This window comes from Chaetodon auriga, chromosome 19 (assembly GCF_051107435.1).
Source record: "Chaetodon auriga isolate fChaAug3 chromosome 19, fChaAug3.hap1, whole genome shotgun sequence".
Classification (NCBI taxonomy): domain Eukaryota; kingdom Metazoa; phylum Chordata; class Actinopteri; order Chaetodontiformes; family Chaetodontidae; genus Chaetodon; species Chaetodon auriga.
The window spans coordinates 12242413-12269782 of NC_135092.1; the positions used below are offsets into that span (position 1 = coordinate 12242413).

Here is a 27370-nt window from a genome sequence, read left to right on the forward strand (position 1 = left end):
ACATTCTACCGGAGCCGAAATGGGTCTATTCATGCAGCGGCTCTGTCCTCCCGTAAGTACCATAACGCCCTTCGTGGGGTGGTCTATGGTACCCGACTGCTGCTTTAAACAGCAGCACTGACATGGAAACCCCATTGCAGCTGCAGAACGATTTCTTTCCAGAGCAGCAGCTCCAGCACTGTAAGTACCAGCACTACTGCGGGCGGGAGGATCGACTCGGCAAGCAGCACGACCAATGCTGCACCTGCAATAACTGCACCTGTGATGCGAGAAAAAGCCTCGTCTTTCGCGGGACGTCGCCGACCACTGTGGGAACTTTAAGGACACCTTCGGAAACGTCTTCGAGGCAAGGTTGCCAGTACAGCGTCTGCGAGTTCACACCCTCTAGTCATGGTAGTTCATCCAGGCATCATCATCCTCACCATCAGCAGCAGCATTGCCGCGATCGGCAGCGGGGCAGCCTGGGCAGCAGCCACAAAGACAGTAACTCCTACAATGAAATAGCCATGAGCAGCTGCAGATACAACGGCGGCGTAATGCGGCCGCTGAGCAACTTGAGCTCGTCCCGCAGAAACATACACGAGTTTGATTCCGAGTCCCAGCCCTTGCAGCCTATCTCAGCCGCAGATGCGTCGGACACTTTAGTATCAAAGCCGGAGAATAATTCTACCACCCTGATGCCTTACGCATCGGGAGACGGAGGGGGAGGCTGCAGCCACAGCGGCGGTAAATCGGGTAAAAAGAAAAACCAGAACATTGGGGAAAAGCTCGGACACAGGAGGGCCTTGTTTGAGAAAAGGAAGCGGCTCAGCGACTATGCTTTAATCTTTGGGATGTTTGGGATCGTTGTTATGGTTATAGAGACTGAACTCTCGTGGGGAGCCTATGGAAAGGTGCGTATTTTCTCAAAGCCCACGCCGTTCAGAGTTGATTTAGTGGCAGCAAGCAATTTCAATTAGACAATGATTAAAAGCAAAGTTATGGCCAAAGCGTTATAGAAAAGCAGCCACTTTAAATAAGAGGCAGAACAGAAGTCTGGGCTCACTGCAAAGTGTCCCACGTAGTCACGTTGTCACACGCAGGCCAAAAGGCCCACTGCTGTCCAACCATGAAGGGGAACCCCAATAATACACAAAGATATCACTGGTCAGATTTTGTTGCAGTGCACATTAACAGGCTGAATTCTTATTTTCCTGTATTTTTCCTTCCAGATTTGTGTCACATTTAGCAGCATGTAGGAATGTGATTTTATGTCATGATGTTGTCTTGTTTGGCTTTAGTGTTGTTGCTCTTTTCCAGGAGTCCCTGTATTCATTAGCTCTAAAATGCCTGATAAGCCTTTCTACAATCATTCTCCTGGGGCTGATTATCATATACCATGCAAGAGAGATACAGGTAATGTTGCAACACTCTTTTCTTCTTCTTTAACTGCTGATGTTGAAGGGTCAGTCGTCTGCTCTAACAGTGAATGCCTCATCACGTTTAGTAAATGCTCGGTTTGATGTGTCTGCATGTCGAAAATTCCCTCGAGCATTTGCAGGTTAGAAAAGATGTTTTTATTGACTTTGAATCTACCAAAGCAAATAAGTTCTTGTGAAAGCAAGTGAAGTGTTAAATTTCAGTTTTCTCTGCAGCGCGGGACAGTGTAATTACTCAAATTGGATTTCCAGCATGAAATCTGGGGAAGGCTTCAACAACATTTATTTTTATTTTCTTCGTTCCAAAGTGAAAATCTATACAGCCCTGCGATTGCATGAACGGCTGTCGTGGACTGATCATTATCTTTTGAAGCCACATTAACAGCTCGTTACACATTTGGATCAGATTTAGGAACTCCTCACCGGGCTCAGTGGATGGATTCAGACTGTCAGGCTCCCCTGAGATGTTCCAACACTTGGACAGTTTTATGACCTTGCCTCGGAGCACTGTTGCATTGCTTACAGTTCTTCCTGTGCTTCAGCACTTGTGTCTTTTGTCGAACAGCCACAGAATTAATGGGGGACTGTATGTTGCCAGAAAGCTTTCGTGTATTAGATCTTTTCTTTTGTTTTAATTAAATCAACTTAAAAGGAAAACTTCATTTGAAAAGAGACACAGCTCAGGCATTTCCCTCCAATCTTCAGCAACCCCCTGTTTAATCATGTTAATGGATTTTCTTACTTTTAAACAAGCTGGTGATTTTTTTTTCTAAATGCCTTTAGCTAAATTGTTTGAGCTGATCAAGCTGTTTTTTTTAATATGCTGTTATTCAAGACATAGAGGAAGTTTGGGTAAAACATGCTCCATTTGGACAAAACATAAGGTTCTTGTATTTGGCTTTAGCTGCAGTATATTCATCAGCCTTGTTGGTATATTTAGTGCTTACAAGTCCCAGGGGAGTATCAGTCATTGAAATAGCCCAACAGTAAAATGTGTCGCCCCCTTTCAGATGTCTCATTGTAAACCTTTCTTTATGAGGGATGATAGAAATGCACAGACATCATTACCATATTTCAATGCATAGCAGAAGTGTTTTCATTTCCCGAGCAGACAGTTCCCAGTAGCTGTTTATAAATTAGAAAGCATACTGTGCGTTTGCATGAGAGTATCATATTCTAGATTCATTCTTCTCTTCCCAGGCCTCCGCTCCTTTAACTCTAATCCTGTGTGAATTATTTAATTCATAAACTCAGCTTTTTCACCTCTTGCTTGTGCAAACTTTGCTTGATGCTGAATAATGTAACGATTTAGTTGTGACTAATAGAGAGCAAAGGTGCATTCTTCATCGCAGCAGGTTTCCATTTAGTGACTTCTATAACAGGTTGTGTGAAACTGGCAGCCGTGGCTCAGTTAAACCAGTGAAATGCTTTAGCTCTCAATTGTGCTACACACTTTCAGTCACTGTTCGTCATGTCTTGCTGTCATAATCCAGCAGCACATCTGTACTCATAAATATGGTGATGAAGACAGTTTTCGGAAGCTTAAATCCTCTGTTTTTCACATTAAGAATAGCTGTGATGCAATATTCTTTCCTTCTCCGCAGACGAGCTGAAATTTTCATTTTAGCTCCAAAACGAGCTTTTCTTTCCATTTGTTTAATTGTCAGTAGCTGCACATTTACCCCACCGGAAGGCTGTTTCAAACCTCTTTGATCCAGACTCCTCTGACAGGCACGTCAATATCCAAAACATTTTTCACCCCGGATAGCTCTCTCTTCACGATAAAGACATTTCCTCTTTTGCTGACCTAGAAAACTTTATTAAGGCAATTGTTTGCCTCACAGTTGATTACCGCAATGCACTTTTCACCACACATCCCCTCTCCACGATGATATATATACAATTTATTCAAACGTTGAAGCCTGAACACTTAAATGAATCAGAAAACATCATTGCATCACTGCAGTCTTACTCACTCCCTTCTGCTTCTCTCTAGATGTACAAATTGATTATAAGTTCCCTTTTCTTATTCATCAAGTCCCCTTTGGAACGAAGCATCAGCCAGTTCCTGGAAGCTGACTCTGTCTTACTATTTAAATCCAGTTCACAGTGTTTATACTTTAACTTCCACTACACCAGCTGCTCCTTTCCTTCCCTGCCTGAGGGCCTTTTGTGCCTGTTGTTGGTAGTCTGTCATTACTTGGTTCGCACAGACTGACATATGTGCTTGCACACACACACACACACACACACACACACACACACACACACACACACACATACAGACAAATGAATTCTAAATCTATCTTGCTAATGACACACACACACACACACACACACACACACACACACACACACACACAGTGGCTCGGGATGTGTGTGTGTGTGTTTCCTTTACATTTTCTCTGTGCTTCTTTCATTTGCATCATCTGATCAGCTTTATTGTTTATTAAACTCTGGTAAATGTCACGTTTTTCAAACCCCATGATCGTTGTTTTTATCAGGCAGCTGCTCTTTACAGAGTTCCCCATCTGTTTGACATTGCAGTCAGATTCAGACTCCAAATCAATGAACCAGAGATGGTCTTTTTTATTCCATCCTTTCTTCATCCTTGTCAAAGCCTGGCCCCTACATTACCCACAATCCAACCCAACCACTAACAGCTGGTTTAGAGATTCAGGCGTGTTGTGGGAGTAGCGGCTAATGTGGCCTCGAGCCGCTAGCCTCAGACGGAGATGAGGAGTGGGCAGCAGAGGTCTGGGAACCTCACATCTTTCTTTTTTCCCAACTTGTAGTCTTCAGAGCCAACCAACACTGACTCAAGGGATATCACCTGAGGCAGTCGCTCCAATCGGCTCCCCCTGGAGCCACAAAAGGCTTTAGCCAACGTTTTCACATGCAGTATGCAGCACTGTTCCCCAACACCTGTAGACAGACTCTGGTGTGTAAAATTGATGGAGTTCCCTCTTTTTCAAAATCTGCAATCTCTAACCCCAAGCTGATACACTTGAGTGACATTGCTTGAGTCATTTTCTCAGACTTTTCAAAGCTCTTCCAGAGGCACAGATATTATACAACTATCTTCTTACACTGTGCTGTACTCACAATGACTGGTAAATTGACTTTGACTTGTAAAATCAGTGGAGTGTCCATTAAAAACACCAGCTTCCTGTCTCGATATGTAGTGCTATCTCCTTGGTGAAACACTGCATCAAATACACTTTCAACACTCTATCCACTGTTGTATTATTCAGTATAATGTAATGTCCGTGGTTTGTGGTTTGTGTGTTAATGCTCTACGCAGTCCAAAAGTGTTTGTAATATTAGTAGAGAGTGCTGTTTCAAAAGTGTACTTTTCCATGTGGGAAGTTCCTGCTCCTGCAGTGAAATAGATTATGCATGCACATCCATGTGTACTCACAGATGCCTGTCAGATGTGGAAGCATAAGTCAGGGTGATGAAATATTTCCCCACCACTTCTAGCCCCTTAGAACTGATTTACTTGTCAAACTCGGTAAAGACTCTGCCCTCTCATTTTTTATCGGGTATAACAACATGAAGTTTTTTTTTCTCCTCGGAGTGACTGAAAACTCCAAAGGTCAGGTCAGACAGGATAGATGTTGGACACCAGCTGTCATTTGAATTGTTTAGGGATACATCTGCTGTGCTGCAGTGGCAGTGACGGCTGTCCTACTGAGTCAAGTGCATTAACAGAGAGAGAGACAGTGTGTCCATGTCCTGGTATATGTCCTTACATTTGTCCCAGCGCCTACAATTAATAGAAATAATATTAATCTTTAATCCTCTTGCACATGCTGATGTTGCTCAGCGTCTTTTTGTACTTCTCCTTGAAATGTTATCAGCCTGATTCAGTCCCCGTCACGCCTTTTGTTGACAGCTGGCGATCTGCCGGAGGAATTTTTAGACTTTTTAGTGGAGTTGAGTTTGCTGTGTTGGCAGGCAGCGACTTACTGTACAGTATGAGTGGAAATGGAGAGGTTAGAGTCTGTAGCTGCTTCATGACTTTGATTTGTCATTGTCAAAGTCTGATATGAGCTACGAGCTGGGAGCATCTTCCTGCTCTCGCTGCTGAGATGGTTGATGAGTTCACCTTATTCCCAAACAGACAGAAGCTGTGCTGAAAGTTTTCTCTTCTTTCTCACATCAAAGGCTCTTCGCCGAGGGGCATTTGTGTTCAGGCCATTGCTGTGTCGTTGTACCTTGTGATGACAGTTCTGCTGAGTTTTCTTAAACTAATGCAAAATGCTTTGGGGGCTGTTCTGCCTTTGATGTGTACTTTTGTGATAAAAGTCGGCGCTGATGTTTCACAGTCACACAGTATTACATTTTACAATCTGCAGAAAAGATAAAATAACAACACATCGCCCAAACCGTGCCAGCGAATCCTGCCAGAGCCAAACTTGGCCGTGCTTGTCAGACCGCCCCTGGGTGGTGTGTACGTGTCAGAGATATGGTGTAACTGCAGGAGATGCTCTGCATTTCTCACAGTGAAATCTGTCCTCTACCTGAGACTCCAGACTGGAGTCAGATAACCACCACTGGCTGGTGACCTCAGTGTTTTCACTGCCTTTCAAGGCCAGAGACACCCAGCCTCCCAAAGAGCTGAGAATCCTACAGATTACTAATTGATGGCATTTACTAAATTGTGCTCCGCATGTGACTTCAAACATGTCGATGGTTTTTACATCATTAACATGAGCAACTTGGCTGCAGCAGCAACACTTTAAAGAAGGATTCATACCAGCTTTTGCTTCGGCTCAAATGGGCTCTCTGTTGCTTCAATAGAAGAATGTATATGCAAATGTGAGACTTAATTTCAGAAACAAAAACAAGCTGAAACTGCAACAGCTTCAGATTTACACAGCAAAGTGGTCTCTTAGTGGCTCACTTTGATATCATAAATAAAGTATTGCATTAATGTCTAATTGGGCTGAACCTCTCAACCTAATTCACTAATGAGATTGAGCGATTTCATTCTCAGTGACAAGATATATGTTCCCATCTCCACATTACACAGATTAAATATTGAGCTGGACTCCATTAGTTATATTGAGCGTAGTGAAACCAGTAACCAACCCAGCTAGCGTCACCAAGTGAGCCCCTCTGAGACTGCACAGCGTAGACGCAGGACAGGCAGGGAATGATCTCGGGACATATTCTGCTGTGTCGTCTCTCAACCTGACATGAATGAAACTTTCCCATGATGAGCGAGGGGCATGCACTCTGAGTGATTAGACTGTCCATCAGAGAAGAAGCTGAACGTCTGAGAGAAGCCAGTGACAGCTCGATATGTTCACCGCACTGGCTGTTTCTTCTCTGCTGTACAATGCAGAGGCTTTATGTGTGTGCTCTTGTTCTTTGTTTTCACTGCGGGGTACCAGTTTTTGGAAAGAAAAAGAGGCACAAATGAGTGTATGTGTGCATATAACAATAAAAAGATTACAGAACATAAAAATTCTGAAATTCTAAACATAAAAAGAACTTAAAGGGTCAATTCACCCAAATTAGAAAAAACACATACTGTGTCTCCTCATTTTTAGGTGAAGGTATCTGACTCTGCAGATAGTTTCGATTTGATTTGCTCAGGTTTGGAGTCTTCCGTCTCTGTCTTAGTTTAGGTTGTCCAGAGTTTGATGGACACTGTCTCTGGACAGAAATGCTGCTGCTGAATTGTTAGCCATGCTGCCAGATTGGCTTCATGGATGGCAGTGTTGGTCAGCTGGTCCAACACTTTGATCATACATACAGAAATTATGAGGATGGGGAGGAGAACCAACACTGTTCCCTTCTCAAGGTTATTGATATTTAGTTTGACACAGAGAAAATTGCAACACCCAACCCCCTAATTCCTCAACTCAGCTCTGATTTCCATCTTAATGTGTTAATGGGACGATAATTTATACAGAGTCTGAATGGCACATTAGCAGTGGAATTAGCAATTGCAAAACTTATGATAAACATAAAAACTGGTGCATTTTGTGAACTAAGAATTCCAGCTGCTCTCTATGAGCTGCTAAATGAACAGTTATTACAACTGTTACTGTTTAAACCAACAGCCAGCAGCTCTGTGGCTGCTGCGGCGCCTCAGCACCATCATAGTTTCACTCTTTAGTAAAACTGATTGGGTTGTACTGCAATGTGTTTTATCATATGTTAACTCTGTGAACTTCACTGTAGTTCTTTTACAATGCAGAAAAGAGTATCCTTTCAATTTGTGTATTTACAATAAAACATGCAAAAAATGATTCAATTAAATAGAAATGTGGGCCGTGAACCCTCACATACTGTCCCACAAATTTTAGAGCACCTTCCTTTCAACAAAAAGAAAAAATACATAAACCTCCTCCTTTTCTAAACCCATCTCCCCCACCAATAACTTTCATACAGTCCCTAAACTTTAACATATATATTAAATTCTGCTTCACGGATATTACCAGTGGGTACTTGTGGAGTGGGAAAGAAATCACTAAAAATTGAAATGACACACATGAACTGTGCACAGTCCTGTTCCCAGAGATGCTGAACTGTCAGCAAAAACATTGCACTTGCATGTGCATATTTTCTATGAAATCCCGAGAAGTCACTTGACATCGTGTAATTGATTACCAAGCATATTAAGGAGGTTTCCGACAAAATGTCGTAATATGCAGTTTTCCTTTTGTCTCCTTTGGAGGGGCTTCTGCTCTCCTGGAAAAAACATCCTGCAGGAAACATCGCTTGTATTGTTGCTGACAGCAATATTTTGTGAAATATCTACCGCCAGTTGTGACGGCCTGTTCACAGGAAGAGGACCTTGAGGTGATTGAGTGGATAGAGCAGGAACAGCTGTGGAGGAATATCAGTGTGGCGTGTCAAAGAGAGGAATTATTTGACAAATGTAGAGGAAGTTAATACAGTTTGATAGCATTTAATCCTCAACCTCACAGGTCCAACACTTTGGTCCAGACTAAAATGTCCCAACAGCTATTGGATGGATGTCTCACAAACTTTGCACAGACATTCATGGTCCCAAGAGGATGAAGTCTACTGACTTTGGCGATCCTCCGACTTTTCTTCTAGCACCAGCATGAGGTCAAAATTTGTGGTTTTCAGTGAAAATGTTTCAACAGATATCGAATGGATTGACATCTGGTGCTCATATCTACGTCCCCCTCAGGCTTAAGTATTGTAACTTTGGTGATCCTTTAACTTTTCATCTAGCACCATCATCAGGTCAAATTCGCAGATAACTTGAAATACTAGTGACATTCCCATCAGCCTCAGTTGTACTTTAGTGCTCAGTATCTAAATCTCCTCATTTTACTTCATACTCTTTTAACACATTTGTAAGTTTCAGCTTGAACCTGATGGTGTTTTTTGTTGATGCAGTTTGTGCGAGTTTGACCTCGTCATGATTTTCGGAGACCACCACCCCTCCATAGAACTTTCCTCGCAACGGTCAAATTTGAGACGTGTGTCTGACTCACCTCCTTATGATTAAGGCTTTCTGGAAAATAACTGTGCGTGCACAATTTCTACATTTCTATTTTATATCTGTGAAAATATAATAAAACAATTGGTAACTTGACCGACACATATTCATTTGGGTAGAGATCATTTGTCCTCATTAAAGCTCTACTTGTTCTTTCATGTTGCTTTAAACTCCTATATCATTGTGTGTGACTGTCAGACTGCAGCCTTCTAAGTCACTGTCAGCCTTTGTAGACATGGATTTAACTGTGATTAAGTTACTTCCCATTTAAAATCCCTTTACTTGCTGTGTTTAAATGATTTGTCAGCCTCCTGTAACTAATTTAAAAGCGTCCTGTCTCATCAGCTGCATGTCTTCATGCCTGACTCTCTGCATCTTCCTCTCTATCATATTTTTGACACCACTGGAAACACACAGTTTAATATTTTTCCACTGCAGATGTAGCTTCCTCCACCTCTCCGCCATAACTATTGGTTCTGCTGCTAGCATGGAATATTTGATGCTCTGAGGTAAAGGGCCCTTGAGTATTGTGTTTCAGGTCATCCATTACCATAATTGCTTCTACCCACCAAGTAGGCTTTCCTTATGCAACCTGCGTTTAAATGTTTAATTACATTGTTTTGAGGTAACAAACTTTGTAACTGCTTTTGACATGGCAGGTTTGTTGTTTGAAATGTAAAATAAAACGCTGGTTGTGCTGTGTGCAAACAATAGATTTAGCTGCTTTCAGAGGCCTAATTCTGTAAGTAAGAAACCGTAGCAGAGAGGAGTCACAGCTTGTGTTTCCGTGTCTACATTACACTCACTTGGAAAGCCGAACAAGGCGAGCTGTGGTTAGAGTTACACACTTCTCTGACAGATGTCAGTTTGTTAAAGGAGCTCAGTGTCGCTCATTTGATATGAACAACTGCCTCTAAAAATTTAATTCACGTGTTTTCTGTGTTTGGGGGAAACTTTGATTGTAGCTTTTAAATAAATATAAATGAGGCTTTGTGGGACAGTTGTCACGTTTGTTCGTGGACATGTGTTAGTTGTAGCTTGCGCTGTTTTGCTTGTCATGTGCCAGCTTGTTGACAGTTGATATTTCTTCCGCAGTGGCTGTTGGACGTATAATTGGCTCAGACGCTATAATAAGCGTGCGCTGTGGTTCAGTGCAGTTTGTGTGTTGAAGTGAAGCGGGCGCCTGTAGTGTCAGGGCGCCTTCAAAGCTGTCAAGCTGTGGAGCATTCATGTATGTCTGTGAGAAAAGAGGCCGTATTATTGATTTTTCCATGTGCTCTCTTTGTCCTTGAACATGTTGAATAGGGACTCTCTTTTCGATGGGAGAAATATGTCTGTTTCAGCAATTCAATTTTTATGTAACATATCACTGCTAAATTTACAATCTAGGTCACTGATCCCATTAGCCCTCCAGGAGTGGGACAGTTTTTTACTTCTATAATGAGAAATTCCAAATGAAACTAAATGGAGACGAGCTGGCAAGATGCCGAGTCGTGATGTGTGCCACCAGTACGTGTTGAATATTCTGAATGTTTTATTACTCATAGAATTAAAACTGCAGTTTTGACTGATAAATCGATATATCCAGTATATTTCAGATCTAAACAGCTATGGGACTGTACAGAAGTTATGAGGACGGGGAGGAGAACCAACACTGTTCCCTTCTCAAGGTTATTGATATTTAGTTTGACACAGAGAAAATTGCAACACCCAACCCCCTAATTCCTCAACTCAGCTCTGATTTCCATCTTAATGTGTTAATGGGACAATAATTTATACCGAGTCTGAATGGCACATTAGCAGTGGAATTAGCAATTGCAAAACTTATGATAAACATAAAAACTGGTGCATTTTGTGAACTAAGAATTCCAGCTGCTCTCTATGAGCTGCTAAATGAACAGTTATTACAACTGTTACTGTTTAAACCAACAGCCAGCAGCTCTGTGGCTGCTGCGGCGCCTCAGCACCATCATAGTTTCACTCTTTAGTAAAACCGGTTGGGTTGTACTGTAATGTGTTTTGTCATATGTTAACTCTGTGAACTTCACTGTAGTTCTTTTACAATGCAGAAATAATTGTAGGCATTTGTTTGCTTGTGTAAGAAAGGCATGCTCTTTGGACAGAATATGTTAAATTCCTAATAACTGTAAAGATTTACTTTTTCTGACAAATTGACCCCTGCAGAAACTATGAAATAAAGCCCTGATATGGTGACACAATCATCTGCAAAAGGCAAAAGATTTCTAATGCATGGTGCACACAGAGTATCCTTCCAATTTGTGTTTTTACAAGAAAACATGCAAAAAATGATTCAATTAAATAGAAATGTGGGCCATGAGCCCTCACATACTGTCCCACAAATTTTAGAGCACCTTCCTTTCAACAAAAAGAAAAAATACATAAACCTCCTCCTTTTCTAAACCCATCTCCCCCACCAATAACTTTCATACAGTCCCTAAACTTTAACATATATATTAAATTCTGCTTCATGGATATTACCAGTGGGTACTTGTGGAGTGGGAAAGAAATCACTAAAAATTGAAACGACACACATGAACTGTGCACAGTCCTGTTCCCAGAGATGCTGAACTGTCAGCAAAAACATTGCACTTGCATGTGCATATTTTCTATGAAATCCCGAGAAGTCACTTGACATCGTGTAATTGATTACCAAGCATATTAAGGAGGTTTCCGACAAAATATCATAATGTGCAGTTTTCCTTTTGTCTCCTTTGGAGGGGCTTCCGCTCTCCTGGAAAAAACATCCTGCAGGAAACATCGCTTGTATTGTTGCTGACAGCAATATTTTGTGAAATATCTACTGCCAGTTGTGACGGCCTGTTCACAGGAAGAGGACCTTGAGGTGATTGAGTGGATAGAGCAGGAACAGCTGTGGAGGAATATCAGTGTGGCGTGTCAAAGAGAGGAATTATTCGACAAATGTAGAGGAAGTTAATACAGTTTGATAGCATTTAATCCTCAACCTGCACCAGCAAATATAAGCTCTGGTGAGAGGAGTAAGACTGAGATAGTGTATCTATGACTATAAGGATGATCAGGGATCACTGTGAATGAGCTGGTGGTGGCGGTCACAGGCTCAGCCATTAGTTCAGGGTGAATACATGGAGCAGTGAATCTTCTGGCCGAAGACAAGCGCACCGTAGATTGGATTGAAAGTGATGAAGAGAAGGGAGGGGATGAACAAGAGGAAGACGCAGGAGCATGTGAGGAAGCAGCTGTAAAAGACAGAGGACAGGGTGGAGAAGAGTGATGAGGGTGCTGAAATCCACCCACACTGAAGTCCCCAGCGGAACGGCCTACCTTCTGGTTGGGGTGGCCAGGCGACCAGAACCTAATGCTAATGTGGAGGCGGCAGATGTTCTCATCAGTGCAACGCTTTGAAGTTTAAAAATGCTCGCTGCATGCAGCTAATGTAACACTTATTTTTTTTATTTTTGTGTTTTTGTGAGAGAGAAACAGAGTAGGGGGGGAATTTTTGGCATAATTCAGAGACACAAATTTTCTGTGGCCTATTTTATTATGAATTGTGTATTTACATACCATCACATGCAATTCTTGCCATTTATTGGACTGCCATTAATAGAATTTTAGACCTCAGAGCCCATCGCCCACAGTGATATCTTCAAATGTCCTGTTTTGTTCAACCAAAAGTCAAATATCCAAAGATATTCAGTTTACAATGATGTACATGGCAAACAAAAGCAGCAAATCCTCTCATTTGAGAAGTTGGAACCAGAGACATATTTTTTAAATTATTTTGGCTTGAAAAATAACACAAACGATTAATTGATGATCAAAATAGTGGCGATATTTTTCTGCCAATCGTCTAATTAACTAACTAGTCGTTACTTTGCACCTTCCCGGCAGTCGTATTCCATTCACTTCACTGTGATATGAAAATCAAACTTGACAATGCTTGAAGCTTCAGATAGTCATGACTTTCATGCAATACAGAAATTAATAGAAAGAAATGGCTAAAAGGCAGAATAAAATATGAAAGCATATGAAACATCTTGTTGATTCTGGAAAACATATTCAGAAAAACAAAGGCATGATATTTCAGGGTTGATCAGATATTCTTGGACATATCTGAGGGCAAAGTTTGGCCTTGAACGAGTGGAGTGTCCTAACTATGTAAACAGTTATTTATTTTCTTTGACTGCACCTCCTCCAAATGTTTTTTGGATCGATTTTATTCTCTTGAAAATGGTCAAGTTTTTTATATACTGTATAACAGCGGTCCCCAACCACCGGGTACCAAGCCACAAAGCCCGCGAATAATAATAATAATAATAATAATAATAATAATAATAATAATAATAATCCAACCCGGGAAGGATCAGTACTCGGGATCCGACCTGGGACACACACACTAATGATAATAATAATGATAATAACAGCTGTGTCGAGTCAGCTTCAAATTAAAGGCATGAATCAGTTTTTCAGCATCCGACCCGGGACTTCCCGGTGTCCGACCCGAGACCACACCCGGGATCCGACCCGGGATACACACACACACACACACTAATTATGATAATAACAAACCAGGCCGGGATCCGACCCGGGACACACACATACTTATGATGATAACAATGGTAATAATAATCGCCACACCGGCCGGGATCTGACCCGGAACACACACATACTGATAATGGTAACAGTTACAGGAAGTCAGTGCAGTAAGAGCAGCGGTCCCCAACCACCATTTGGTACCGGGAAGTACAGAGAGACGGAACAAAAGCTATTTTATTGATCGTCAGAGTCTGAAAGAAGTTTTATTTTGAAAATCACGTGCGTCCGCCTGTGCCTCTGTGCACACGTCAAACCGCTCGTCTCGGTCTCGTGATACGGTAGTATGACTAAAAAAAACAAACGTCTTTGGTGAGCTTCTTCGGAAAGAGAAAAGGGCCAAATAATGAGACAGAAAAAGAAGAGCCTACAACTTCCAAGAAAAAGAAAGCTGCATTTAAGAGACAATCAGCAGTCCTGCTTAAAATACGGGTTTATCGCTTCAGGTGATTCTCACACACCAGCCCGCTCTGCATAATATGTGGCGACAGGCTCGTAAATGAGGCAAAGAAGTCTCTTCGATGAAGAGAAACAAGCGCAGGGATCCCAGTAATTACAACAGCTACAGCATCACTACAGCATCTACAACTGGGATCCGACCCGGCTCTGACCCGGGACAAACACTACTACTACTGCTGCTAATAATAATAATAATAATAATATCAACAACCCGGGAAGGATCAGTACCCGGGATCCGACCCGGGACACACACACACACACTAATGATAATACTAATAATGATAATAACAGCTGGGTGGAGTCAGCTTCAATTAAAGGCATGAATCAGTTTTTCAGCATCCGACCCGCGATCCCACCCGGGATACGACCCGGGATCCGACTTGGGCAATGTCCCGGGAAATTTCCGGGTCGGTCCCGAGTCAGTTTCGGGAAAATTCCGGGTCGGTCCCGGGTAAGTTCCGGGAAAATTCCGGGTCGGTCCCGGCAATGTCCCGGGTCGGTCCCGGCAATGTCCCGGGAAAATTCCGGGTCGGTCCCGGGTAAGTTCCGGGAAAATTCCGGGTCGGTCCCGGGTAAGTTCCGGGAAAATTCCGGGTCAGTCCCGGCAATGTCCCGGGTCGGCCCCGGCAATGTCCCGCTAAATTTCCGGGTCGTCCGACCCGGGACTTCCCCGTGTCCGACCCGAGACCACACCCGGGATCCGACCCGGGATACGCAAACACTCTTTATGATAATAACAAACCCGGGCCGGGATCCGACCCGGGACACACACACACACACACACACACTTATGATGATAACAATTGTAATAATAATAGCCACACCGGCCGGCATCAGTCCCGGGATCTGACCCGGAACACACACATACTGATAATGGTAACAGTTACAGGAAGTCAGTGCAGTAAGAGCAGCGGTCCCCAACCACCATTTGGTACCGGGACGCACAGAGAGACTGAACAAAAACTATTTTATTGATCGTCAGAGTCTGAAAGAAGTTTTATTTTGAAAATCAGGTGCATCCGCCTGTGCCTCTGTGCACATGTCAAACCGCTCGTCTCACTCCCGTGATACGGTAGTAAAAAAGTAAGCCCAGAGTTAGAAAGAATGAGTAAAAAGCAAACGTCTTTGGTGAGCTTCTTCGGAAAGGGGAAAAAGCCAAATAATGAGACAGAAGAAGAAGAGCCTACAACTTCCAAGAAAAAGAAAGGTGCATTTCAGAGACAATATCAGCAGTCCTGCTTAAAATACGGGTTTATCGCTTCAGGTGATTCTCACGCACCAAGCCACCTCTGCGTAATATGTGGCGACAGGCTCGTAAATGAGGCAATGAAGCCTTCTCGTTGAAGAGAAACAAGCGCAGTGCTCCCTCTAATTACAACAACTACATTTAGGGTAATGGTGAGTAGCATTTTTAACAATTTGTTTTTATTCCTTTATTCGTATTATTGCTTTACGTGAAACCGATCCGTGGCGCAAAAAACAAAGGTTGGGGACCGCTGCTGTATAATATTTGTCTTAACTGGGCAACAGCAGGAGGCAAAAAACAAAGAAAACTGCTGAGGTCCTTAAAAAATGTGACTCAGAAATGTGATTTAATGGCTGGAGGCTATTTGTGACTTATTGTTTAATGGGGTTTAATGATTTCCCGAAGCTTGCTGTGTCACCATGATGAAATGTTAGATGTTTTTTACCCTCCGTCGGCCTCACCGTGCCCTTCCCTTGCAGTTGTTTATGGTGGACAATGCAGCTGATGACTGGAGGATAGCCATGACATATGAGCGCATCTTCTTCATCTGCCTCGAGATCCTGGTGTGCGCCATTCACCCCATCCCAGGAAACTACACCTTCACCTGGACAGCACGCCTGGCCTACTCCTACGTGCCATCCAAGACGGATGCAGATGTGGACATCATTCTGTCCATCCCCATGTTCCTGCGGCTGTACCTCATCGCTCGTGTCATGCTGCTGCACAGCAAGCTCTTCACGGACGCCTCGTCACGCAGCATCGGTGCACTCAACAAGATTAACTTTAACACACGCTTCGTGATGAAGACCCTCATGACCATCTGTCCTGGCACCGTGCTGCTGGTCTTCACCATCTCGCTGTGGATCATTGCTGCGTGGACTGTGAGAGCCTGTGAGAGGTGCCTGGATCAGTTTCTCACGCTATGCTGCACCGCTCAGCATGAAACATAGATAAGGCGTAAAAATAGATAATGTACACACTTCTTAGCTCACTGTGTGTCTGAGCATCAAGATAGAAAGATTTACAAGAAAAGATTATAGCCCTGCAGTATTCTGACAGCGTGTTTAATCTCATGTTCATTACTCTATTGAATTTTTTTTAAGATGCGATTTAGTCATAAGGTGAAGCTGGCGTGCTTCAGAGGCATTGAGGTTGCTCAACCTATTGCATTTATTATTCATTGCAGGTACCATGACAACCAGGACATAACCAGCAACTTTCTAGGAGCCATGTGGTTGATCTCAATCACGTTTCTTACCATTGGATATGGGGATATGGTCCCAAACACATACTGTGGGAAAGGAGTCTGTCTCCTGACTGGCATTATGGTGAGAAAAGCAATGAAATGCACCCTGAGTGCTTCAGGGTTGGTTTTGTTTTGCCTGTCAGTATCTCTTAAAGTGTTGACAGACTGACAGAAAGTAACTAATATGCCACTAATATTTAAGAACTGGAAAAAAAAAACAAAAAACAGTTGACAAGCAAATGAAATAAGTGAAAATCCATGTTGTGTATTAATGCCTGTCTGTTCTTGTTATTTTCACAGGGTGCTGGCTGCACTGCCTTGGTGGTGGCTGTGGTGGCAAAGAAACTGGAATTAACCAAAGCTGAAAAACACGTCCACAATTTTATGATGGACACCCAGCTAACAAAAAGAGTAAGCGAACGCTCCGCATTCGGTCAGTTTGACATCATGGATGCTTCACCTTTCTGGGTTCTTGACCAAATCTTTCCCCTTTTTTTTTTTTTTTTGCACATTTTAGGTGAAAAACACAGCTGCGAATGTTCTCAGGGAGACGTGGCTCATCTATAAGAACACCAAACTGGTGAGGAAGATGGACCACGCCAGAGTCAGGAAGCACCAGAGGAAATTTCTCCAAGCCATTCACCAGTAGGTACCACGCTCTGAACCCCGACCCCCACCACTCATGTTGGTCTAATGCCTTTTCATCCAGCAGTGCATTCACTTGATTCACCGCTGCGACACCAACCTGAAATCTGAATTGTTTGACACCTGTAGCAAATATGTGTGCTCATATTATTGACGATTCTTGACCATGTTTCAATTGAGTTGACTAACTTTAAATTTGCAGATGTGATAATGACTTGGCCTGTTGATTCTTCATCATCAAGAGTGGTAAAATATGCAAGGGGACAAAATGTACCTCAGTAGTTTGCTTATGCACCAGAGGTTCTTGTAATTTTTATCTGTGTAAAATGGCATTTTCTCTGCATGAGAATGGGAAAACATCCATAATATTGTGGAGGCAGTCATTCCTCCAGCAGCCTCAGTTTTACAGAGGTATTCCTGATAAAAAGGAAAAAATCTAATTTTACCTTGAAATATTCCAGAGTTACAGAATTCACGCAGTATGATATTGATCTCTCCCCCTCTCTCTCACCTTTTGCTGTCAGATTGACTCTTGCGTGTCTCTCTTGGTTATGTCGGCTTGCATGCTGACCTCAGAGGCTGGCTTTCTACTTTTCTAGCGGTTGGTCAGACACTTACCTGTCAGCTAGTCTTTTAGTGGGTCCCCGAGGACTCCTGATGCGCTATCTAACTCCAAAACAGTATCGATTTTAGCCTCATCTCCCTCGTTTTTCTTCAAGCTACTGTGCTTACAAGCACATCCAGCCAGTGACTGCTGGCAATCAGCTCAGTGCTTTATTAAAATTAGTGAGTAGATGTACAGTGATTTTCTTATATGTAGCTTTATACTCAAGTAAGGTGTCTCCTTTTTGTATGTTTGTTTGCTTTCTGTGGTTTTATGTATGTATATGGGTCTTTGTGGTCTCCTGTGTGCAACTTTGATTTGCTCATGAATCTTTTGGACATACATTTATGTTTCAAAGACATTAGGATGTTTGATTACAAGGTCGAGAAATAAGCAAACTGTCTGCTGCTGCTGCAACCCGCATCCAGATTTGTGCCGTTTAACAGCATTTTGTCACGGTTGCTTTGTTGAGTCATTATGTCCTTGCTGTCGTATTCAGGCGATTCGCAGCGGTGATGACAACGTCTCATGTCCACCTCCTGTTCTTTAGGACAGCCTAATAATGGAAATCCCTTGGAGCTAAAGCTAAATCTATACACAACCAGATTCAGTGGGAAAAAGTCACATCCGGCTCTGTGTGCAAGGACGACTGCTCAGCATGGTGTCAGCATCCTCCCGTCACACTTTTATCTTATAAAGATTCTGTTTTGTTCAGGAAGTGGTGTGTTCACAGGCCTTATCTCGGGGAGTTTTAAGTATTGCCTGTAGCCTAGGTGCAGTGTGTGATGCGTAAACTCGGGATTGAGATAAATGTAAGACAGGAAGCGGCTTGACAGCGAGCAGATTGCTCAAGTGGAGGGTGGGAAAAGGCCTACAGCCATCCTTGACCTGTCATGAGGCGATGGTAAACATCAAATCAGATATCACCGTACCAGTTTCCTCTGGTCAAAGCTGCAAGAAGAACTTTCTCAGAGGTCCTTATCAGTCACTGTAAAGGATGTGAACTGTAGACAGTTTTTAAATGGAGCCATAGATGCTTTGAGGCATTGTCTGTGTTGGTGAATGCTTACTGAAGTTAACAGAGGGGTTGTTTTGATTTACTGTATTCTTGATAACCAGGAAAAAAAAAGAGGGATTAGACTCAGAGAGCAAGCAGAGCTGCAGCTCTCAGAAACACAAAGGGGCAACACACCGGTTGCAGGAGGAAGTAAATGAAGAATAAAGAGTTGATGCTGTTCAGAGGTGAGGTGACAGTGTAGAGATGAGGGTTCCAGCAGCCAGACTTGAGCAAACAGATTTTGCCATCTGAATATGTTTATCTGATGTTGTAATAATTCATTTGTCTACTTCATGTTTCCTTTTTTTCCTGTTTGTGTCGACACAATGCAATAGAGCTCGAAAGTAAGTCTTCGCCTCACATGTAGATACAGACCTGTTGTTTGCATGCTAACGAGAGCTTGTCCTTGAACCCAATAATGTACTAAAAAATTACACTCCCTCATTTGATAAGTGAAATTCATGCCACAAAAAATGTTTAGTTTGCAACTGTTTTTCAAGACATAGCGTTGCCAGATTATTACATTTAAGCTGCTGCAAACGTTTCTCGTAGATGTATGTTCAACTGAGTAGCATGTCAATTTGATAAGATACAGATCAGTCTCCCATTTTTCACTCAATCTTCAGCATTTTGTGATGCAAACAGCTTTAAATAACCGGCACAAACACATTTTCAGTCTTATTATTGACACATGCTGCACATTGTAAACACACCCACAGATGCATATGAAGTGAATTTCAATTATCGGTGATGGAGGGTGTTTTTCTTTCCATTTCTGCATGGATGTGATGAGAATTTGATCTTTAATCAGAAAGCCACTGATTAAACTCCAATCAACTGTGCTTTCACGTACCGAAGGATGACGACTAGAGCTCTACAGGAGACAGACCTGCAGTAGCACAAGTATATGATTTATGATATCCCTCAAGTCATGTTATACAACTTAGCAGTCATGTTCATACAGATCAGGGCTCAGGGTCATCTTTCGGCGTGTGGAACCATTGTTACGCCTGTTACTACATTTGCAGCCACATTTTCCTCCGTTTCTCTGTTGGATGACACAGTAGCACAGATGCTGATCTGGTGTTATCATGGCTGGTAAGCAGCATAATAACACGGACATACAGCTGTCATGCTTCTCTGCACTAAGAAGAATTAGCAGAGTTTGCACTAGACGCAGATCAAACACTCCTGAGGTCATTCGGATGATGCATTCTACCACACCACAGGCATGATGTGGCACACGTGCGACAAACGTCTTACAGTTTCAGGCCATAACATCTGTTAAGTCGAGTGTCTCAGCACAGTCGGATCCCCTTTGGGAATGCTGTCCCTGTCCATCCACAAGGTTGAAGCGGGAATCATAGCATGAAGCGGGACAGTGAGTGCTTGTTAGCTCAGAGATCAGTGGATTGGAGAAACAGCAAAGTGACCTGAGAGGAAGGTCAGGGTAAAGCCTTCGAGCAATCCCATTTGAGCCTGAGAGGCTGCGACTGTGACCGACAGCGTGAAGCTGTCAGCCGGGACGGAGAGAAAATAAATAAATAAATAAATAAAGGACAGGCTGCAGAATGTTTGCCCTGTCCATTAAGCTGAAGAAAAATTATCATTTCTCTCCACAATGAGGTAAACGTAGGTCATGACAAAGAGAGCAAATCAGGAGGGGTAAAAAAATATGGCGCAGTAGGAACTGAGATTGCCTTAACTGATTTAGTGGGGTATTGAAAAGCTTTGCATTGCTGTTTTCCCCTGATGAATATCAAGCAGATTTAGAGTGTCCATTCAAAAGGAGAACTGCCCATGAGGAGTGATTGACTGAGGGAACAAGACGCATATATAAAAGACAGGACGAGCAGGCTTCCTCATCCTGACCTCGAGCTGCCCTGTGCTTCGACCCCATCTGAGAGCTACTGGTCATCCAACTGTGAAATGTGTAATATTAGCAGGTCTTACATCAACTGCAAAGCCATGCAACACTGAATATATCTTGTCATTTTAGATGCCTCCTTTTTGTTTTGTTTGATGACTTGAATAATAACGTTTTGCAATAGTATTCCTGTACTTGTCTTTAGAGTCTGCTGTGTGAAGCATTTCAGTCCTCAGTTGTCAGGACATCTTCCCTTGCCTGTAGTTTCCTGTTGTGGTGCCTGTGGCACCCTCTGTTGGTCCGACCGATCATCTTTGCGCCACATCTGCCTGTCTGCAGGAAAACAGAGAAATAATCCTGCATTGCATGAGAATGGGCGTATCGCAGCTAATTATCAGACTCCCCAACGGCCCCTTCAATCCCCTCCTGATCTGCATTAATGTTTGCCTTCAGTACACACACAACCTAATGATCACCTCATACCGCATTCATGTTGTTATAGGGTTTGTTTTTTTAATTATTTCATCAAAATCTGAAACGCTGGCAAACTTGCCCTCATGATGTTAGTCTGTGTATTGTGCCCAGTTTAATTTAGCATGCGTGGGTGATTCAGGGGAAAAAAAAAAAAACTCTTTAATATCTCGAAACCACGTGTGCTCGACACGCTACAATACTGCACAGTTGCTGTTTTTGAGCCCCCTGAGAGGATGAGTAAAAACAGGCTTCAGAGGCCTAATTGAACACGAGATGTGAATTATTTAAGCATGTTGTATGGAGTAGGTGAGTCCATTTCTGCAGACTTTACAAGTAAGATTTGCAGTTGATGTAAAAGTGGCCTTTTATGACTTTTTTAACAAGCAACGTATCATTTTCTATTCATGATGTCAGATTAACAGGATTCCTTTGAGCGGTAAATTGTGCAGGAACGTTCGATTTTTCTCAGTTATGTCACACTTTTTTTTTTTTTTTTTCTGTTTATGCTGGAAAGTCTTAAAAGGAAAAGATGCCGTATGTACAGATAGTTGCAACCAGAAAGGTTAAACATTAGTCTGCATGTTAACTTAAAATTATGTTTGACAGCTGTGGCTTTTGGGTGACTAAAAAATTCATAAACTTAAATTGAGAAAGTTGGTTTAACCGGAAGGAAAGCTTTAAAGGTAGAGTGGGCTTTTTTTTTTCTTTTCTTTTTTTTTTTTTGGTGTAGCTATAAGACTTGATCAAAAATACAGGTGCTCCGATACGATGAGTCCTCCTCATTCCTTTAATATGGTTGTATGTATTGGTTGAGTAGGACCCCCCTCCCCTCGTGGTCTCCTTTCCACTTGCATGCAGCTCAACCAAACAGACTGACCCCTGCATTTTCTACACACATTCTGTGCATGTCCTAGGAGTGTTCTCCGTGTGTATGCCTTGTGTGTGCACAAATTTAATGACAAAATTCTAATAGCGTTAATTTATTGGGTTCTGAATGGTCTTGTGTTCAGATTGAGAAGTGTTAAAATGGAGCAACGCAAGCTGAATGACCAAGCAAACTCACTAGTGGACCTTGCTAAGGTAAGCTAGACTACTGCTGCATTGTACATGGGGATAGACAACTATCCTGATGAGCTTCTTTCCTTTGTGTGATTGAATTCAGTGCATGCTAGTTCACTCGCTGAATTAGTTGTGTTTTTCTAATATAATCAAAGTCTACAGGTGTCAAATAAACAGACAGGCTGTTCACAAGGTGATTAAAAATGAATCTGTGTGGTGATTCTGGTTGTCTGCACTCACCTGAGATTCTCATCTTTTGGGTTTGAAATGATAACATTTTATTTTACAGTGTAAACTGCTATCCCCGGGACATGTTCACCTGAAAATTACTGAATGAGAGAAACAAGAAACCCCTTTCTGTGTTTGCACCGTTTTTCACTATATGTATTCTCTGATGTTTGTCTCCAGATGCACTAAACAGAAGTTGACAAACCTTAGGGAAAGACCAGGCAGCGTGCCAGCCTGACACAGCAGAAACAGTAACCTGGGAAGGGAGACACACTGTGATCTGATGATTCAGCCAGAAGTAAAGGCAGAGAAAGAGAGGAAAGGCAGAGCGCTTTGACATTCAAAAGCAGACCACAGTCAAACTGGATTCGAGCCAGCGTGTCATGAACGGTATTAGTTAATATTGCCCAATCACCTCGTGCTGTAAAACAGCAGCGAGAGGAGTTGGGATGTGACATTGGATAAGGTGGCTTATTGCCAGTGGCACTCAGCTGGATCCTGTTATAGGAGTGTGTTACCATCAGAGGGCAGTGTAGCTTCAGTCCCTTCATGCTCCCTGTGGAAAGATGGAGCTAAATAGAGCTGAACGTATCATTGGCAACTGCATCACCACTGCAGTGCAATGTGAAATTCCTCAGATCCCAGTGTATCCCCTTAACTCATTATCTCTTCTCCAGTCTAATACAGAATGTGGTTTGTCATTTAATGTGACTTTGCGATGCAGTGGATGGTGGTTGGATGTTGTTTCTTTCCTCAGCGTTTTCATCACTTTGCCATTCAGGCTGAATTACTGTACATGTCGTCAAACTGCATATTGCTTTTTGAAATGATCTCTGTCACTCTCCTCTCTCTCTTAATTCTCTCATTCTGTTGTGCGGGAATGCGTTGATAGTGTCCGTTTGTGGTTGAAGTGGATCTGTTATGACCATATATATTCTTGTTGCATCAGTTTCATCCTCTATTTATGATATTTGTTCCCTCGTGGTTCGCTAGGCCTCTTTTCTTGGTCTTTAGCATTCTATGCCATCATTATTTAATGTGGTCTTGTTAGATTTCATGATTTACCAATGAGGCTCGGACTTGGGTTGGTTCAGTCCTGGTGTATGCCTGCATGCGGGAAGATTTCCATGTGCATTAGATAATATACCCATACATGAAAGTATTTGGTTATCACTACATGAACTGTTTACATGTGGAATAGCAGGTGTGATGCGCTATGAAATTTGCACACTGCGAGAAATCAAAGATTAGATTAGTGTTTATGTAAGTAATACAACGCCCTTGTCTGTGACTAGCTGTCAGGATGAGAAGTGTCAGTGCTGCTTTAGTCCTCACTGATTCACATAAACAACCTATCCCATTATTCCTGCCTCAAATCAGAAGAGGACAAGGTAAGTGATGGATGGCATTGCCTCCAGGCTGCCAGGGATTATTAGTCCTCTGCTGAATAATACCTCAGAAACCGCCCTCCAGCAGCATCACTCCCACAGCTCATCCGAAATGTGACGTGCATTTCTTAGTGTGTTGTTGACTATTTTTGAAGAGATGAACCTCGGGAGTTAAAATGCAGCAGCCACAGTGTATTTTTAAAGGTCTGTGAACAGATGCTTGATGCATCAAAGGGGCAGAAGGCATCATCTGCAGGCTCCTTTCCTGTCCCCTCAAGGTCACAGGCGAAATGTACTCTGGTCTACATGGAAATGTGAACTCTTGTAAACTGGTCTTATAAAATCTACCCTTGTCAGACAGTCTTTGACAGAAAAGTGCTGTTTCTCAAGGTTCTAACTATTAAGCATAAAAATAGCTTGACCCCCTGGCCTTTTTTAAATGTGAAATTTACTTTCCTGCTTCCAACCTCTGCTCCCCCAAGACAGGAGGACAATGAGACAGTCACTGGGAAGTTTCACGACAGTACCTATAAAAAACCAAACATTTACTTGAACTTGTAAAATGTGTCTAATCAAATCAGCTTGGTTTTCTTATTAATACCTGATACTTTCTTTTCTTTACTAATCAGATATCCCATTTGGCATTTTGTGTTGGGTCCATTTTTTTTCAGCTATGCCTTAAAACAATACCTGCATACCCATACAGGAGGTACATTGAAAGAGTTTCTGTTTGCTGCAACTGTTTCTCCTGCACTAAATTCTCTCTTTGTGTTACTGTCACTCAGCTCATCAAACAAATACGGTCCATTGAAGCACAAAAACTGAACTAAAAAACTGTGACTTTGGAAGACGTTTGTCTCACGCAGACTGCTGAAGCTGCATATTGGCTTCAACTGAACTTTAAAACACATTTTTACACAGTGTGATGTCTGTGTATTTTGTCCCCCATCACTTACACTCAAATCGCTTTAGAAAGGAATCTCTTTCCCATCAGTACAATTAATGCTTTCAGTGTGCATATGGGCATTTGAGTATTGTTTTCAGACAGACTTGAAAAAGTTTGAACATATCCTTTAATTGCTTTTGTGTCAGACAATTAACAGTTGGTAATGGCTGCTCTAGTCAAAGGGGTTTTTTCCATTAATTAAAATGAGTCTGCAGTCTGAACAGAATGTGTTGAGAAAGTTAATCTCCTCTTTTTTTCTTCATTTACAGAATGAACTCAGAGCACTTTCAACTACATATTTTTTATTGTATTAAGTATTGAAGAAGAATGTGGTTTTATCTGTAACCAGATCTGTTCATAATGGACACAAACAGAACTATCCATCAAAGAATAACACCAGTTTGGACAATGATCATGCTAAGCGTGTTTCCTCTCCCCTGTTCCAGACTCAGAACATCATGTATGACATGATATCGGACTTGAATGAGAGAGGAGAGGACATGGAGAAGAGGATTGCTCTGCTGGAGACAAAGCTGGAGACTCTACTGAGTAACTTGCAGGCTCTGCCGGGACTCATCAGCCAGGTCATCAGCCAGCAGCACAGGGACTTCCTGGAGGTGCAGCTCCAGCCTTATGACAAACATAGCCCTGAGCGCTCACAGTCAGTGTCCCGACGGAGGTCGTCCTCCACAGCACCGCCCACCTCCTCCGAGAGCAGCTAGAGTCCAAGGGGAATGCCTCCACTGAAGACTTTTGCCATCATATGGCCAAGTTGCATTTATCGTAAAGCCTTATGGTTTCAATAAGTATTATCCAAATTCTGATGACAGAATCCAAGATACTGCGGACAATGCATTTTAATGGATAACTTCATGCTGTTATTTGTTTTTTATTACCTCAAAAGATGTTGTTATCCTTGCTCTGGTGACATGACCACAAATAATGGCGCTTCCTTAAAAGGCCTATCGATAGGGGTATGATAAGAGCTCTACTCCATCTCTATGCAGAGATAGCCAGTTTTAGGTGGCAAGGTTACCATGTGTGAAACAATTGCACTAAAATAGTGCTTCTCACAGACTTTGTGCTTCTGCTGGCTTGATTCAGTTGCCGTGATCCTCAAAGCAAACTGAGAAACCACTGAGAAATTAGTCAGGGAGCATGACAGTGATATTGAGGAAAAGTGCTGTGTTTGATGGACTGGAGTGAACTGACACCAGAAGGCAGATGAAAATTGCTCCTATACACTGTCACTCAGAGATAACTTAAAAAGCTTGAAATGAGGAAAAAAAAAAAAAGCATATATCTTTTAGGTTAGAAACAGCATCAACTATAGCGGTTTTCTTTTGCAGAGTGCCCCTGTAGAATGACTATTTTTGGGGAGACGTTGCAAATAATTTAATCCTCTAGTCAAAATGAATGCATCAAAATCTGTACTTGCACTTACTTTTTAATCAATGCACTTCAATGCTGACTGACGTATGATATAAAGATGCGTTGCTCATTAAAAGACATTTGAGATGTTTGGGCATGGGTTTATTATTGTCAATTCTCAAGTTGTGGCTCGTGTTGATGAATCAAGTCAAAGCCCTTTTTCTGTTTTCCAAAAAGATGCATTAACTTAGACCTTCAGAGGTCTAAAGAAATGTGTTGAGTGATCACAAACTGAGTAATTACCCCTTGTCTTGCTGTGTCTCACCTCTTGTCCTTTCTTCCTGTGCTATTTATGCTTGCTGTCAACCCAGCTGGGCAACAACATATGCTGAACAACAACTCGCTGAAACCATATCTACCTTTTAAAAAGAAAATGCCTATTTTTATATATTTTGATGAGGACAAGCACACCTCCTACAACTAAACAAACAACAAAACGGATGTATGAAGCGACAGATTCAGCATATCTAGCACATGATTTAATATCTCTTGGACTGGAGTTAAGGTACATACTTAACTTTGTCTAGGTTCTCTCCTGATCTTAATTATAAACTACTTAAAAATTGTATTATTCTCCAGATTGCATTTATTTTTGACAGCATATGCTTTAGATGACAGTGTTGGCTGAGCTGGAAGAGTAATATCAAAGAGCAGTACTGGTAAATCTACCTACAGTGGCTGGTATTCATTTGGTTTTTAGATTAAGTTTCAACATCAAAAGTCAAATTAAGATATTTAAATTTGATTGAATGGCCTTTCGTACAAAATATTTCCATATCAACTGTGTGCAAAAGCCATGATGTGGCCAATATACCCTCTATACATTAATATTCACCATATTAACATAGTTGTTAACGCAACCTTTTCAAGGTTCACAGACAATAGCATGGCTCAAAGGAGATCTGGTCAAATCGGCAGCATTGATCTTGTTTAACCAGCCCACCCACTAACCAATAGGTCAATCAGATGGTTAACAAAATGACAGATGTTCAGTCCACAAACTTCAGCAACATAAAAACCAATGAGAGATTATACTGTATGCGACTTAAACAATAAGCAATTAAACAATAAAAATATACAATTTGACAGTCCTGTGTCTTTTTTATTGTGTGAGAATTTGTATTAAATATGGCTCATTGAAAGTGTGTTTGTGTGTGTCCCTGTGTAAACTAGTCAGACAATTAAATCAACATATAACTGTATCACTTTTAAGTTCAAGT

The 27370-nt window shown here is 42.0% G+C and overlaps 1 protein-coding gene across 3 annotated transcripts; it reads left to right on the forward strand.

Moving 5' to 3' along the window:
* Positions 1-27231, forward strand: kcnn2 (potassium calcium-activated channel subfamily N member 2). 3 transcript variants are annotated; one of them, XM_076758755.1, is made up of 9 exons: positions 1-893; positions 1300-1395; positions 15685-16103; positions 16392-16533; positions 16752-16862; positions 16969-17096; positions 19093-19101; positions 22109-22178; positions 25166-27231. In XM_076758755.1, exons 1-9 carry the CDS (start codon positions 123-125, stop codon positions 25439-25441), a joined length of 2022 nt encoding a protein of 673 aa, XP_076614870.1. In that variant the 5' UTR covers positions 1-122; the 3' UTR covers positions 25442-27231. The 3 variants fall into 3 exon arrangements, with proteins under 3 accessions (XP_076614870.1, XP_076614868.1, XP_076614869.1); XM_076758753.1 differs by lacking the exons at positions 19093-19101; positions 22109-22178 and having other exon boundaries at positions 25166-25319; XM_076758754.1 differs by lacking the exons at positions 19093-19101; positions 22109-22178 and having other exon boundaries at positions 30-893; positions 1303-1395; positions 25166-25319.
* Positions 27232-27370: the final 139 nt, after the last annotated feature.

Excerpts from the sequence above, each read along its gene's own strand:
- kcnn2 (XM_076758755.1), top strand. The coding sequence starts at position 123 with ATGGAAACCCCATTGCAGCTGCAGAACGATTTCTTTCCAGAGCAGCAG. Across the intron at positions 16,534-16,751 it reads GTCTCCTGACTGGCATTATG|GGTGCTGGCTGCACTGCCTT; the intron begins GTGAGAAAAGCA and ends TTATTTTCACAG. Across the intron at positions 16,863-16,968 it reads ACACCCAGCTAACAAAAAGA|GTGAAAAACACAGCTGCGAA; the intron begins GTAAGCGAACGC and ends TGCACATTTTAG.